Source organism: Pelophylax lessonae (assembly GCF_965119305.1).
Source record: "Pelophylax lessonae genome assembly, chromosome: 5".
Lineage (NCBI taxonomy): Eukaryota > Metazoa > Chordata > Amphibia > Anura > Ranidae > Pelophylax > Pelophylax lessonae.
In genome coordinates, this window is record NC_138772.1 from 10,759,273 (window position 1) to 10,775,412 (window position 16,140).

Below are 16,140 nucleotides of genomic sequence, written 5' to 3' on the forward strand. Positions count from 1 at the left end.
TTTGGTCGTCGCACACTGATGATGCTGCACACCTGACTTTATCAATCACCTGATAGGTTGCAATCCTTGCCCTTGTGTTTGTGCTCCAAGGTGCATTACTGCTAGCAGTCTTCTGTTCTCCGGGTTCCTCTGTGTCTGACCAGGCTTGGCTGACGATCCCCCTCCTGGCTCTCGACCCTGCATCGGCAGACTACCCGCTTCAGGACTCCATACCGGTTTGGATGGCTACCCTTTCCTGGATTCGACCCTGGCTTGGATGACTACCCGCTTCTGGACTCGATCCCGGCTTGGATGACCACCTGCTTCTGGACTTGACCCCGGCTATTCCTGATCTCGCTCCTATCTCTTGCTATGCATTTATTGTTGTTTGTTTTAATAAACTGCCTTATTTTACCTGCACCTCGGTGTGCTCTGGTCTCCTGACACCCTGACACCTCAATCACGCCTTAATCTGATTATTTTATCTTTTTTTTTTCTTTCCCCTAGACTTTATTTATTTATCTAGAATAAAATTACCGGTATATATTTTTCTCCATTCAGAGGAGAAAGCAATACAGGGACAGATTTTACAAACGATCATTGCGATACCCAGTTACTGGTTATCACAGCGATCATGTGATTGGGAGTTACTCCATCTCCCAGATGTAAAAAAGTCTCGATCTCGCAATCTGACGGACATTATCTCCTAAATAGATGGGCTTCATCTCCCAAATGGAAGAACTCCGTCTTTCAATTGGAAGGGCTTCATCTCCTAAATCAGGGGTCTCCAAACTGCCGCCCGTGGGCCAGATGTGGTCCTTTGCTAGCCTCTATCTGGCCCTTGGGGCACTATTCCTCACACTAATATGAGGCACTATTTCTCCCACTGACACCAACAATGGAGCACTATTGCTTCCACCAATACCAAAGATGGTATACTACTTCTCCTACTAATAGGGGCACTACTCTTCCTCCTATTGCCAACTAACCCTGAGGCCATATTTAGTCTCACTGTTGCTGAGCCCAGAACATTTTCTGCCCCCACTGGCCACAATCAGGCTCTCCTAAAGTCTGAAGAATAATAAACCAGCCCTTTTTTGGAAAAGTTTGGAGACCCCCTTTCCTAAATATAAGGGTTTTTTCTCCCAAATAGAAGGGCTCCATCTCTCAGAAAGAAGGACTTCATTTTCAACCTGCAAGGAAGACTGGAAAAAGATGGAAGCACCCAGAACTAAGAACAGTGCTAACAACTCAGCGCTGGAGGGGATCACTGGCCAGGTAAGTTTGGGGTGATAATGTGATGATATGCTTTACATACTGGCACAATATGGATAAAAGCTCCTGGGAGCCTAACTTAAAAAAAAAATGTTTGCAGAGGTTAAATTCTACTTTAAGGAGAACTGTTCACTGATATTGGATAATAATAATTAGTTCTGATATATGTTACATTGTATTACTTCTCACTAAAGGTGTACTTCACTGTATATTTGTTTCTATATACGAGTGTTACATATGCAAATGTCTGTGTATTAAATTAACAAATGATTGACGTAGGTTTTCTTGGATTGGGGGTAAGTGACAAGTACGGGGAAGAATGAGAGTGATGTATATTTCCCTAGAACAAATATTTCAATAGAGGACAGTGATGGCAGAAATCCAGGTATGTAGATGAAGCCAAGCCTTCATCATATAAACAGCAAACCTTCCCTGGGGTTCAAGTGAGAGGATCAGACCAAGTAAGAGGCAATATCCAGGTAAGAGTAGATGTCTGTACAGGGGTAGATGTCTGAGTGAGGGGAGATATGCAGGTGAGAGGACATAGTCATGTGAGCGGCGAAATCAAGTTGAGGGAAGATATCCAGGTGAGAGTAGATATTCATGTGAGGGGTGATATCTAGATAAAGGACGATTTCCAGGTGAATGGAGATAATGAGGTGAGGGGAGGTATCTAGGTAAGATGACATATCCATGTAAGGGGAGATATTCAGGTAAAGGGAGACATCCATGTGAGGGAAGATATCCAGGTGAGATTTGATATTCATGTGACAGAAAATTTCCAGGTGAGAGGGGATATCAATGTGAGGGGAGATATCCATGTCAGGGGCGATATCCATGTGAGGGGAGATATCCATGTGATGGGAGATAGGTAGATGAGAGGAGATAACAACATGAGGGGAGATATCCAAATGGGGGGAGATATTCAGGTGAGGGCAGATATGCAGGTGAGGTGAGGTGAGATATCCACGTCAGGGGAGATATCCAGGTGAGGGAACATATCCATGTCAGGGGAGATATCCAGGTGAGGGAACATATCCATGTCAGGGGAGATATCCAGGTGAGGGAACATATCCATGTCAGGGGAGATATCCAGGTGAGGGAACATATCCATGTCAGGGGAGATATCCATGTGATGGGAGATAGGTAGATGATAGGAGATAACAACATGAGGGGAGATTTCCATGTGAGGGGAGATATTCAGGTGAGGGCAGATATACAGGTGAGGGGAGATATCCAGGTAAGGGAACATATCCATCTCAGGGGAGATATCCAGGTGAGAGGAGATATCAATGTCAGGGGAGATATCAAGGTGAGAGACAATATTCAGGTGAGGGCAGATATCAAGTTGAGAGGAGATATCCAGGTGAGGGGAGATATCGATGGGAGGGGAGACATTCAGGTGAAGGAAGATATCCATGTCAGAGAAGATATAAAGGTGAGAGAAGATATCCAGGTAAAAGGAAATATTTAGGTGAGAAGAGATAACCAGGTAAGAGGCGATATCTAGGTGAAAGTTGATATTCATATCAGGGAAGATATACAGGTGACAGGAGAAATGTAGATAAGGGGAGATATTCAATGTGATGGGAGATAGGTAGATAAGAGGAGTTATCAACATGAAGGGAGATATCCATGTGGGGGAGATATTCAGGTGAGGGCAGATATAGAGGTGAGGGGAGATATCCATGTGAGGGGAGATATCCATGTGAGGGTAAATGTCCAGGTGAGGGCAGATATAGAGGTGAGGGGAGATACAGAGGTGAGGGGAGATATAGAGGTGAGGGGAGATATCCATGTGAGGGGAGATATCCATGTGAGGGAAGATATCCAGGTGAGATTTGATATTTATGTGACAGTAAATTTCCAGGTGAGAGGGGATATCAATGTGAGAGGGGACATCAATGTGAGGGGACATATCCATGTGAGGGGAGATATCAATGTGATGGGAGATAGGTCGATGAGAGGAGATATTAACATGAGGGGAGATATCCACACGGGAGGGGGGGGGGATATTCAGGTGAGGGCAGATATACAGGTGAGGTGAGATATCCATGTCAGGGGGAGATATCCAGGTGAGAGGGGATATCAATGTGAGGTGAGATATCCATGTGAGGTGAGATATCAATGTGATGGGAGAAAGGTAGATAAGAGGAGTTATCAACATGAAGGGAGATATCCATGTGGGGGAGATATTCAGGTGAGGGTAGATATAGAGGTGAGGGGAGATATCCATGCGAGGGGAGATATCCATGTGAGGGTAAATGTCCAGGTGAGGGCAGATATAGAGGTGAGGGGAGATATAGAGGTGAGGGGAGATATCCATGTGAGGGGAGATATCCATGTGAGGGGAGATATCCATGTGAGGGGAGATATCCATGTCAGGGGAGATATCCATGTCAGGGGAGATATCCATGTCAGGGGAGATATCCTTGTCAGGGGAGATATCCTTGTCAGGGGAGATATCCATGTGAGGGGAGATATTCAGGTGAGGGGAGATATCCATGTGAGGGGAGATATCCATGTGAGGGGAGATATTCAGGTGAGGGGAGATATCCATGTCAGGGGAGATATCCATGTCAGGGGAGATATCCATGTCAGGGGAGATATCCTTGTCAGGGGAGATATCCATGTGAGGGGAGATATTCAGGTGAGGGGAGATATCCAGGTAAGGGAACATATCCATGTCAGGGGAGATATCCAGGTAAGGGAACATATCCATGTCAGGGGAGATATCCAGGTGAGGGAACATATCCATGTCAGGGGAGATATCCAGGTGAGGGAACATATCCATGTGAGGGTAAATGTCCAGGTGAGGGGAGATATAGAGGTGAGGGGAGATATCCATGTGAGGGGAGATATCCATGTGAGGGGAGATATCCATGTGAGGGGAGATATCCATGTCAGGGGACATATTCAGGTGAGGGGAGATATCCATGTCAGGGGAGATATCCATGTGAGGGGAGATATCCTTGTCAGGGGAGATATCCATGTGAGGGGAGATATTCAGGTGAGGGGAGATATCCAGGTAAGGGAACATATCCATGTCAGGGGAGATATCCAGGTAAGGGAACATATCCATGTCAGGGGAGATATCCAGGTAAGGGAACATATCCATGTCAGGGGAGATATCCAGGTGAGGGAACATATCCATGTCAGGGGAGATATCCAGGTGAGGGAACATATCCATCTCAGGGGAGATATCCAGGTGAGAGGAGATATCAATGTCAGGGGAGATATAAAGGTGAGAGAAGATATCCAGGTAAAGGGAAATATTCAGGTGAGAAGAGATAACCAGATAAGAGGAGATATCTAGGTGAAAGTTGATATTCCTATCAGGGAAGATATACAGGTGACAGGAGAAATTTAGATAAGGGGAGATATCCAGGTGAAGGGAGATATTTAGGTGAGAAGAAATAACCAGGTAAGAGGAGATATCTGTGTCAGGGGAGATATCTAGGTGAGATTAGATATTCAGGTGAGGGAAGATATTCAGGTGAAAAGAAAAATCCATGTCAGGGGAGATATCCAGATGAGAGGGGATATGTAAGTGAGGGGAGATATCCAAGTGAAGGGAAATATTCAGGTGAGAGGAGATAACCTGGTAAAAGGAAATATCCAGGTGAGGGGAGATATTTATGTGAGAGCAGATACAGTATGTAGTTGAGAGAAGATATCCAGGTGAGAGGAGATATTCATGTGCGGGGAGATATCAAGGTGAGAGGAGATATCAATGTGATGGAAGATATTCAGGTAAGAGGAGATATCCATGTGAGGGGGGATATCCAAGTGAGAGGAGATATCTAGGTGAGATTAGATATTCATGTGAGGGGAGATATCCAGATGAGGGAAGATATACAGGGGAGAGGAAATATTCAGGTGAAGGGAAATATCTATGTCAGGGGATATATCCAGGTGAGAGGAGATATCTGGGTGAGGGGAGATATACTGATGAAAGGAGATAACTAGGTAAGAGGAGATATCCAGGTGAGAGGAGATGTCGAGGTGAGGGGAGATATTCAGGTAAGAGGTGATAGGGGGGGGGGGGAGATGTCCATTGAGGTAATTATGCAAGAAAAAAAACATTATGGCCAGCAGGAAGCGCTGACAATAAAGGAACTACATATATTAGAGGAAATACAGTGATTTTCGTTCTAAATATGTGGGCACATTTATCGATTCCGCACAACAAATATTTTATAAATAGACCCCCAAGTGTCACTTATTGGAAAGATTTTTACTTGTTACTTTTTCTTGTCTTTATGCCAATTATTATTTTGGTTATGTTATCGCTAGAAGAAAACTAGAATATAAAATTGTACCCTATGTCTTTTAGCCATCTCGGTGAAGCGTTGAAGCTAACACCTAATTGGTCATCACAACCTTTCAAGTGACGCAGAGAGTGAACGAGAGGTAAGTGTCCTCCCCCCCATGGAACGCAGCTATTTAATACATTGTAAATAAATATATATCTGGGGAGGAAGAAAGTATAAATCACAGAGGATTGAATTGGGAAAATCTGTAATTCTGTTTTTTGTTTGTTTTTAATTATCTGAATATTTTAATGCAGGGCTTCCTGTATTACTCTGAGATCTGCAAAATTTAAAGGCGACACAAAGGGGTCTATGTATAAAAAGCTTGCTGAACAAATGTGACACACATCTGCACAGCTCCAATGAAACATTTCTTATTCTGTTTAATGTAATTATCTATCTATTATCTCCGATCGTAAACGCCAACTAGTGGTCATAATGAGTTTTTTTCCTGATTAAGGTATTTAAAAGAGATACCGTATTATGGCCACTAGATGGGGCTTACAATTACAAAGGATAATTATATAACACAGAATATGGCAATTTTTTTGGAGCCGTGCGGATGTGCGTCACATTCATTCAGCAAACGTTTTATACATATTATAATAATTATTAATCAGCGCAATACCGTATCTAAAAAATATAAACCACACAATATCCTCTACCCCAATTTTAGTGCACAAGTGAAAAAATTGTTATTAATAATGAATTGCTGCTCGTATTAAAAAGTGCTTTCACTTCACTTCAATAAATATAACTGTAATGAAAATACAGCACGATCTCAACTCATTTGTGTATAACCAACATTGTTTCTACATAAAAAGATCTTTTAGTATCGTTAGTAAGAATCGATACAACGTGACTAAATACAAAAAAAAAAAAAACTCCAAGTGAAATAAACATACAATGTATCTATTACAACATGTTCAAAGGAAACAAATCTTCGGTGATATTCAATCAATCACAAAAATAAATAAACAAATGAATGTAATATGAAAACAAAATGAAATAAATATTTTATACATAGACCCCAAATAGCAACGCCATGGATACTAGACAGTTGGAAGCAACTTTTGAAACGACATAAACATGTAAAAGCTTAGTTATAGAGATTATAAAACCCACGTTTATAACTTTTACCTATAGGTAAGCCTTTAATAAGGCTTACCTATTGGTACTTTAAATATCTTCTAAACTTGAACCGGTTAGGAGATATTTACATTGCATGCAGCCAATGACGTCATCGGCGCATGCGCTCTGAAGGAACGGCCGTCCATGCCATTTCATCAGAGCCCTGTGCTGTGACCGGCGTCTCCCGCGCGCATGTGCGGGAGTGACGTCACGCGGCTCCAGCCGGTAATACAGCCGGTGCATGCGATGCATACTAGCACATTATGCATTTACCACTTTGCAGGGGGAAAAAAAAAAGAAGAAAAGAAGGATTTACTTCCTCTTTAAGATTTAATTGATTAGATTTACATCTACTTTATCTGTTATTAGCAGAATGAAGATTCCCATAATCCTCTTCATTTGCGGACTGATACACGTTGCAAGACCTGATGAATGCGTTGTGAACCCAAACTGTAAGTACAATCCTCCTCCCCCCTCCACCTACCAATCCCTCCACCTACCTACCCCTTCCCCAAACTTTCAAAAAAAAAAGGGCCAGTTAGCTGTCCTTCATGCTTTAGGGGGGCCAGACTGTGGCCAATGGGAGGGGGGGGGGGAGAGAGAGATACTGCCCCGCCATCAGTGAGAGTAAACCATTCCCCATCATTGGTATAACTGGGAGGAATAGTGTGTCATTGTTGGTGTCAGTGGGAGGACTAGTGCCCCATCATTGGTATCAGTGGGAGGAATAGTGCCCCATCATTGGTGTCAGTGGGAGGAATAGTGCCCCATCCTTGGTGTTAGTGGAAGAAATAATGTCCCATCATTGGTGTCAGTGAGGAAATAGTGTCCCATCATTGGTATCAGGGGGAGGAATAGTGCCCCATCATTGGTATCAGGGTGAGGAATAGTGCCTCATCATTAGTGTCAGTGGGATGAATAGTGCCCCATCATTGGTATCAGTGGGATGAATAATGCCCCATCATTGATATCAGTGGGAGGAATAGTGCCTCATCATTGGTGTTAGTGGGATGAATAGTGCCCCATCATTGGTATCAGTGGGATGAATAATGCCCCATCATTGATATCAGTGGGAGGAATAGTGCCCCATCATTGATATCAGTGGGGGGAATAGTGTCCCATCAATGGTGTCAGTGGGAGGAATAGTGTCCCATCATTGGTGTCAGTGGGAGGAATAGTGCCCCATCATTGGTGTCAGTGGAAGGAATAGTACCCCATTATTGGTGTCAGGGGGAGGAATAGTGCCCCATCATTGATATCAGTGGGAGGAATAGTGTCCCATCATTGGTGTCAGTGGGAGAAATAATCTACCATCATTGATATAGGTGGGAGGAATAGTGTCCCATCATTGGTATTCGTGGGAGGAATAGTGTCCCATCATTGGTATTCGTGGGAGGAATAGTGTTCCATCATTGGTGTCAGTGGGAGAAATAATCTACCACCATTGATATCAGTGGGAGGAATAGTGTCCCATCATTGATATCAGTGGGAGGAATAGTGTCCCATCATTGGTGTCAGTGGGAGGAATAGTGTCCCATCATTGGTGTCAGTGGGAGGAATAGTGTCCCATCATTGGTGTCAGTGGGAGGAATAGTGTCCCATCATTGCTGTCAGTGGGAGGAGTAGTTTCCCATCATTCAGCTTCGGGTGTGGCTGCAGGAAGGTTCTCTGGCTGTGTGTCTGGAGCTGCTCCAGGTGATCTGTTTGAGAGGGGAGTCTGGTAAAATCTCTCCCAGCTCTGCTGGCCCCTATCTGGGGAGGCCATGCAGGCCAGCAGGGCCTCTCCTGCTGGAAGCTCTCAGCCATCCCCTGGGCAGATGGATGACATACCTGCTCCTGGACAAGCCATGGCTGGGGATCTCTCTGCCCCTGGTGAGGATGAGGATACCGAGTCCATTCGGGAGCGAGTGGTGGCCGGGATCAAGGTCCTGAATAGGGAGAGAGACCAGCTCTACAAACTGAGAGCGGAGTTGAAGCGTCTGCGAAAGCAACGTGAAGGTTTGTACAGCCGCAACCGTGGATCTATGGATCCGGAAATCCAGTTGGCAAAGGTCCGGGTTCAACACCAGGAAACCATTGTGGCCATGATGGAAGGTAAAGAGGGGCCCTTTAAGGAAAAGTTTTGCAATGACCGCAGATTTGCAAGGATGGCAAAGATGGAGGTGGACGAGGAGACCCCCAGTTCTGACCCCCTGACCCCCCAAGGTGAGGTAAGCAACCCGTTGCCTTCTCAGGGCTCAGGAGGCATGCTGACAGTGATCCAGGCAGTGGAGTCTCCATTACGGGCGGATCAGCTGGTGTTTGGTGAGGAGAACTTTCCTGATAATGTGCCTGATAAGGTAAAGCCTAGCAAGTCACAAGTGACTGATAAAACTATTTTTGTGCCATTTAACACCTTGGCTAATACTGATGTTTTGCCCAATGACACCCAGGCTGGTAATATTATATCCAGCAATACTTCAGCTGCTGATGTTTCCACTGAGGAAAAATTGCGTTTAAAAAATGACATTGCAGCAAAGGAACTACAAGAGCCAGAACAACCAGTTAACCCCCCTTTTGCTGAGTCAAAGGCTGTTTGTCCAGTCACAGCTGCTGTCTCTATACTGCAGCATCAGGACACCTGTGGTACTACAGCAGAAACTGTGATAGTGAATACTGATTGTTCTGACATTACTTCCAACACAGGTGTTCTGAATAATCCTACTAATGTTTGTGTAATAGACAATCCTGCTGGCTCAGTACAAGCAGTTAATAATAAGGATAATAATAATAATGTACCAGCTAAAGTTACATCGGTGTGGGGTCTTGGCCCTGATAAGCCTTCTTTTGCTCAGGTGGTACGCTCTGCTCCTGGTAATATTATTAAGCCAGGGCTGCAGCCAATGAGGAACCCTGCTTCCAGGCAGAGATTTACACCACAAACTGCCACTTTGAGCACCCCTGGTTCCGGTCTTGGGTCTCTGGCTTCTGCTGGGGGTCCAAGACGTAATGTCGTTATACTTAAATGGGAAGGTGGTGCAGTCTCTCCAGCACGGCGTGTGGTGGTGGATATGATTTTGGAGATGGGCTTTGGGGCGAATGACCTTTATGCCCTAATACATGTAGCTGGGAGCCGGGAGTACACAATCAGCTTCACCAGGCCGGAGGGTCTTGACCTGTTCTGGGAACGATATGAAGCTCGGTGCAGGTCAAGACCCGAATGGGAAGATCTGGCACCAGTTGCTGTTTCGCAGAGATCAACGGTTAAAAAAATAACCATCATCCTCAATAATGAGAGTGTTCCTGCTCGGGACCTAGAGGTCTGGTTAAGGAACTATGGTGAGGTTTTGACAAGGCTAGAAAAAATCCTTGATGAACGTGACATCTGGACCGGGGGTTGGTCAGTAACGGTTAGGTTGGCCAGGGATGGGAATGTTGTCCGTCACCTGCCCTCCTCGGCTTTCATAGGGAGGGATAGGATGACTATTTTTTATCCTGGTCAGCCAAAGCTATGTCACCGCTGTGGAGAAAAGGGGCATTTTAGCTCCTCCTGTTCAGCCTTAATATGTTCAGTATGTCGGGGACAGGGTCATGTGGCCAGGGACTGTACCCAGGCGATAAGGTGCAACCTGTGCCTGCGCCTTGGCCACCCCTACAGCCGATGTCCAGAGGCCTGGCACAACATGGAGAAGGAGGTAGTAGATGAACTGTTGAGGCTGGACGGGATGGAGGATGAGGCCCCTGGTGTACCATCCTCCTCAGCGGTGACTGACCCCCCAGGTCCTGTTCAGGATCCCTCCCCAGTTTCTGTGGCCAACCCTCCTGTGTCTGTAGGTATTCCTTCTGTGACTGTCTCTGTGTCCCCCCAGCCTACTGTACCCGCTCCTCTTGTGTCAGAACCTTCTAAGTCTGTCCCCCCCGAGTCAGTCTTGCCCCATGAGTCATCCCCTCCTAGGTCTGACTTAAGGGAAGGTCCCCCCCCACCAGGAGTGGTAGAGGGTACCAAAAAGGGTGCTGCGGTTTCCTCTGTAAAGAAGTCTTCTGTGAAGACTTCAAAAAAGAAGAAAACAAGAGATAACATCTCTGAATCTGACCTGCAGTACCTGGAGGAGAGAAGGAAGGTTGTGAGGCGGAAGAGACAGGCGGTGAGGACGGAACAGGGACAGGATGCCCCAGTGTCTGTCCCCAACCGTTCTAGGGCTTCTGCATGGGATATCTCCACATCTGGAGCTTCTTCTGAGCAAAATTCTGATTCAGAAATGGAATTGGAGGAGGCCTCAAGAAAGAGAGAGGCTTCTGGTGATGAGCAGCAGAGGGGAGCTAAGAAGCAATCCACTCAATAACCCAAATGGCGGTTCCCCCTCCGTTAAAAGTGGTGACAATAAATGTCGCCAGTATTAAGTCAGTAAGAGCTCGTTCTATGGCCTTCTTTTTGTTCAGCCAATTAGATGCTGAAATTTTATTTTTGCAGGAGACTAGGCTCACCTCCTTGGCAGATATTCATATGGCCAAGAGAGAGTGGAGGTATGGTCCATCTTACTGGTCTCTTGCGGCCGAGCCTTACGGCGGGGTGGCGGTGTTGTTTAAAACCGGCATGGTAACTGTCCGGCGGGTTATTGAGGTGGAGATTGGGAGATGTATGGTCTTAGACGTTCTTGTGGGAGGGCAGGACCTGCGCCTAATTAATATTTATGGGCCGCACACAAAGTGGGACAGGAAATGCCTTTTTACAAGGATCAAGCCATTTCTTTTTACATCCCGGCAAGTGGTTTTTGGAGGTGACTTTAATACTGTGACTAGGCCCAAGGACAGGAAGGACTTCAATGACCGGCTGGGATATGATAGCGTTTTTTTAAATAGTATGGTTAGGGATGCTGGTCTTGTGGATGTGCACATTAAGCACCTCCCGGATGACACAGGGTTCACCTTTCATCGAGGTAATAGTCAGAGTAGGATAGATAGGTTTTTTTTGAAGGAGGCCTCTGCTTTCTCACCCCCAGTGGTGCAGGCGGTGGAGTTCTCTGATCACTGTATGCTATCTGTGGTCTTGAATGCTTCAGATTTCCCTCAGAGGGGCAAAGGCATCTGGAGATTAAATTCGACTCTCCTTGAGGAAGAACATGTTAGACAATCCTTTGAGGAATTCTTTCAGGCACAGGTGACCATCCTGGACTTTTGTAGCAGCAAGGCTGAGTGGTGGGAGCTGACCAAAAAGAGGATTGCTGGATTCTTCAGGGGCCTAGCCAATAAAAAACAGTTTAATAGATACATGACCTACCAACGTTTGCGGAGGAAGCTGGATATTCTTGTCTCGAGAGGAGGAGATCCTGGGGCAATCTCTGAAGTGAAAATCCTCCTCAGGAAGTGTCAATATGACCGGCATACCTCTTTGGTTCTGGAGCGGGACTATGGGAAATACCACTCGCCTGACCCTTACCAGAACTGCACACAGGGTGTAGCTGTTAAGATGGTCGTTGGCCTTAAGGATAGTACAGGTTCCTTGACAAAGTCCAGGTCAGGGATCCTGGAGGTCGTGAGGTCTTTTTATGCTGAACTTCTTGGGAGGAAGGAGCTTGACCGAGACAAGATGGAAAGCTTTTTGGACTCTATTCCAGGTCTAAATGGTGGAGATGTCCCTTTGATGAATTTGACAGAAGAGATCACAGTTGAAGAGGTGACGAGGGCAATTGAACAGCTTGCCATCAAGAAGTCACCTGGACCGGATGGTCTGACGGCTGAGTTTTACAAAGCCTTTAAGTCTATTCTGGCCCCACATTTGGTAGAGATTTTTAACAGTTGTCTTGCTGAGGGGGTGCTTCCCCCTTCCATGAGACACTCAGCTGTGATTCTTCTTTCAAAAGGTAAAGATCCTTCGATGATTGAGAATTGGCGCCCCATCAGCCTTCTCAATGTCGATAGAAAGGTGCTGGCGAAGATACTTTTCTGGCGCCTATCGGCAGTAGCAGAGTCTTTGCTTTCTCGCCATCAGCACTGTTCGATCCAGGGTAGGAGCACCTTCACAGCGGTTTTAGCTGTCCGGGAGGCCTTGGAGCAGTGCAGGGCTGCAGGCTGGGGAAAGTATCTACTGGCATTGGATCAGGCAAAGGCTTTCGATCGTGTCAACCATGAGTACCTGTGGTTGCTCTTTAGTAAGTACGGTCTGCCGGGTGGTTTTGTCGATTGGTTAAAAGTTTTGTATAAGGGGGCAGAAAGCTTCCCTCTTGTTAATGGTTGGGTTGGACAGTCCTTTGAGGTTGGTTCTGGGGTGCGCCAGGGTTGTCCGCTGAGTCCCCTGCTCTATGTGTTTGCAATCGACCCCTTCATCAGGAGGCTAGAGAGCAGCATGTTGTGTGGGGTACCAGTGGGAATCCCGGGTGAGCCGCCTTTGAGGGTTGTTGCCTATGCGGATGATGTGTCAGTGATTGTCACTGGGACAGATGAAGCGGAGGAGGTGGTCTCTCTGACATCACGGTACTCTGAAGCATCAGGCTCCAAGATCAATCAGGAAAAGAGTGAAGTTTTTTGGATGGGAAAGGAAGGTGAGGGGTTTGATCTCCCGGACACTTTTCCAGTGCCCCAGGAAAAAATTAAGATATTAGGCATTGAATTTGGACCTGGCGATTATGGCCTCAAAAACTGGGAGGGCAGGCTGGAAGTTGCCAATACTAAGGTGGTCAGCTGGAAGAGATGGAAGTTATCTCTGAGGGAAAGGGTTGATCTGATTAAGACTTACCTGATACCGATCTTCTTGTATGTCAGCCCTGTCTGCATCTTGCCAGTGTCTCTCTATGCTAGGATCTATAGTGTGTTCTTCCAGATGCTGTGGGGGAACAGACTGAACCCCATCAAGAGGAATGTCACCTATCTATCCAGGAGGGAGGGTGGCTTAGGTATGGTCAACCCCGTTCTTTTCTTTTCACTGCTATTTCTCAAGTTTAACATTGGTAGTATGCTTGCAGTGGAACCTCCTGGATGGGCAGGCATGTTTAGATCTTGGTTTAGGCCTTTTCTGCGACTTTGGGAAGAAGGTGGCCAAGTGAAGAATCTCAGGGGTCATCGTGGTCAGCTCCCAGCCTATGTCGCTCCGTGTCTGAAGTTGCTGCGGCAGTGGCGACTGTCGGCTGAAGATCTCAGATCCGCTCCGAGGAAAGTCCTTATGAGCCGAGTCTTGAGTGAAGTCTTTCATGACCCACTGGCCTTAAGGGATTGCCCAGGCCCAATTTTGAGGGAAGGGTTAAGATTGATTAATTTGGCTAGAGTCCCCCTTAAATTCAGGGATCTGGCCTGGTTGTGCTTCCACGGGAGGCTCTATGTTCGGGGCAATTTGAAATTCCGCAGTGGGATGGATCGTGGTTGTCCTCGGGAGGAATGTGCAGGTGAGGAGGAGACTATGGACCATTTTCTGCTTCGTTGCCCTTTTAACATAGAGGTATACAAACAGGTTGGGCGGGCCCTCGGTGTTCCTTTCCTCTCCAGGCTGGGTTATGCTGAGTGGGTGTACGGAGCATTCAATACTGGTGGGGGCTTTTGTTTGGATACACTTTTTTTAGTTAGTTTAGTAGTCCGTTATTACACATGGAACGCACGGTGTCAGGTCACCCTTCGGCGTAAAATCCTTCCTGTTCAGGTGGTGGTGTGTGACATTCTGCATGAGGTGGGGAAGATTCGGGCGCTTGAGAGAGACAAGTGGGGTCAGAGGGCTTGGCTGAAGGCGTGGAGGGGTTTCAAGCCTCCCTGACTGCCAGGAGTCTCTTTCCCGGGTGTGGCTTTCTGTCTCTTATCACCCTAGATTTTTTCTTAATGCTCAGTTTTTGATAAATGGCTGCATACATAGGTGATGGGTTGTGCCTCTTAGGCCCTCTCTGCTGCTTTATGTAAATAGTTTTCTAAGAATGTTGGAAGTGGATTATGTATATATTGTATATATTCTGCACATGGATGTGAATTCCTTTGTTTTTTTCTGTTGGAATATTGTACTATAGTTCTGTTTTTTACTTTTGTATAAAATATGTTGCTTGATTCTTTTCAATAAAAGATCAATAGTGCCCCATCATTGGTATCAGTGGGAGGAATAGTGCCCCATCATTGGTGTCAGTGGGATGAATAGTGCCCCATCATTGGTATCAGTGGGAGGAATAATGCCCCATCATTGGTGTCAGTGGGAGGAATAGTGCCCCATCATTGGTGTCAGTGGGAGGAATAATGCCCCATCATTGGTGTCAGTGGGATGAATAGTGCCCCATCATTGGTATCAGTGGGATGAATAATGCCCCATCATTGATATCAGTGGGAGAAATAATCTACCACCATTGATATCAGTGGGAGGAATAGTGTCCCATCATTGATATCAGTGGGAGGAATAGTGTCCCATCATTGGTGTCAGTGGGAGGAATAGTGTCCATCATTGGTATCAGTGGAAGAAATAGTGCCCCATCATTGGTATCAGTGGGAGGAATAGTGCCCCATCATTGGTGTCAGTGGGATGAATAGTGCCCCATCATTGGTATCAGTGGGAGGAATAATGCCCCATCATTGGTGTCAGTGGGAGGAATAGTGCCCCATCATTGGTGTCAGTGGGAGGAATAGCGCCCCATCACTGGTGCCAGTGGGAGGAATAGTGCCCCATTATTGGTATCAGTGGGAGGAATAGTGCCCCATCATTGGTGTCAGTGGGAGGAATAGTGCCCCATCATTGGTGTCAGTAGGCGGGAATGCTTTATATGGAAATTAGGAACTTGGAAAAGTCAATGTGCTCATATACAAGCTGATCAAATGAAAGCAGCACTGAGGAGAGCATTCAGTTTAGTGTCCGAGCATTATTGCCATCTGTTCCCCCCACTGCTCCAGTAATCTTTATTGTTTTACTTTACTTCCCATGCTCACTTATATGTGTATAAATGTATCAATGTGCAGCTTTTTTTTTTTTTTTAATATATTTTTATTGAACATATGAAACAATTACAAGAACTGTATTGCAGCAAAATAGTACAGTACGTAGAACAGCAAGAATTATATAACCATTCAGAGTGTTCTTACATTTTGTAATAACAGTGTCACAAATATTATACACAAGGGTTATAATGAATTTAGTGTGAACGACACTGGGAGAGGAGGGGGGGAGAGGTTGTGGGGATTAGGGACGGGGAAAGAGATTGACACTCTTGTATGGGACGTGAGGAGAACGTCAATATTTAAAGCGGAGTTCCACCCTGGATTTTTTTTTTTTTTAAATACCCCCGGGACAGTCAGGGCTAGTGCATTCCACAATGGCTAGCCTCTGATCTGTCCCGGGTTGCACTTACCTGTTAGGACAAATACTTACCTTGAAAACGTCTTGTCCAGCGCTGCCATCTCAGATGTGGGCAGCTTGAAGCCAGCGAGATCCCCTTCGGCGTCTTCTTCCACCTTCTTCGGTCCCACGATGCCCTGCGCCGGCCCCGCCGTCACTTCCGGTGCACGCGCG

General features: G+C 46.1%; 1 protein-coding gene across 1 annotated transcript in view; it reads left to right on the forward strand.

The window, feature by feature from the left end:
* LOC309556405 (pentraxin fusion protein-like) overlaps positions 1–16,140 on the forward strand; it is a gene marked incomplete at its 3' end in the record, with an annotated part of 30,452 nt that overhangs the window by 68 nt on the left and 14,244 nt on the right. The window contains exons 2-3 of the mRNA XM_082258868.1: positions 5,598–5,667; positions 7,068–7,150. Of these exons, the coding sequence (XP_082114994.1) occupies positions 7,072–7,150 (79 nt within the window). The 5' untranslated portion in view covers positions 5,598–5,667; positions 7,068–7,071. The remainder of the gene's footprint in view (positions 1–5,597; positions 5,668–7,067; positions 7,151–16,140) is intronic.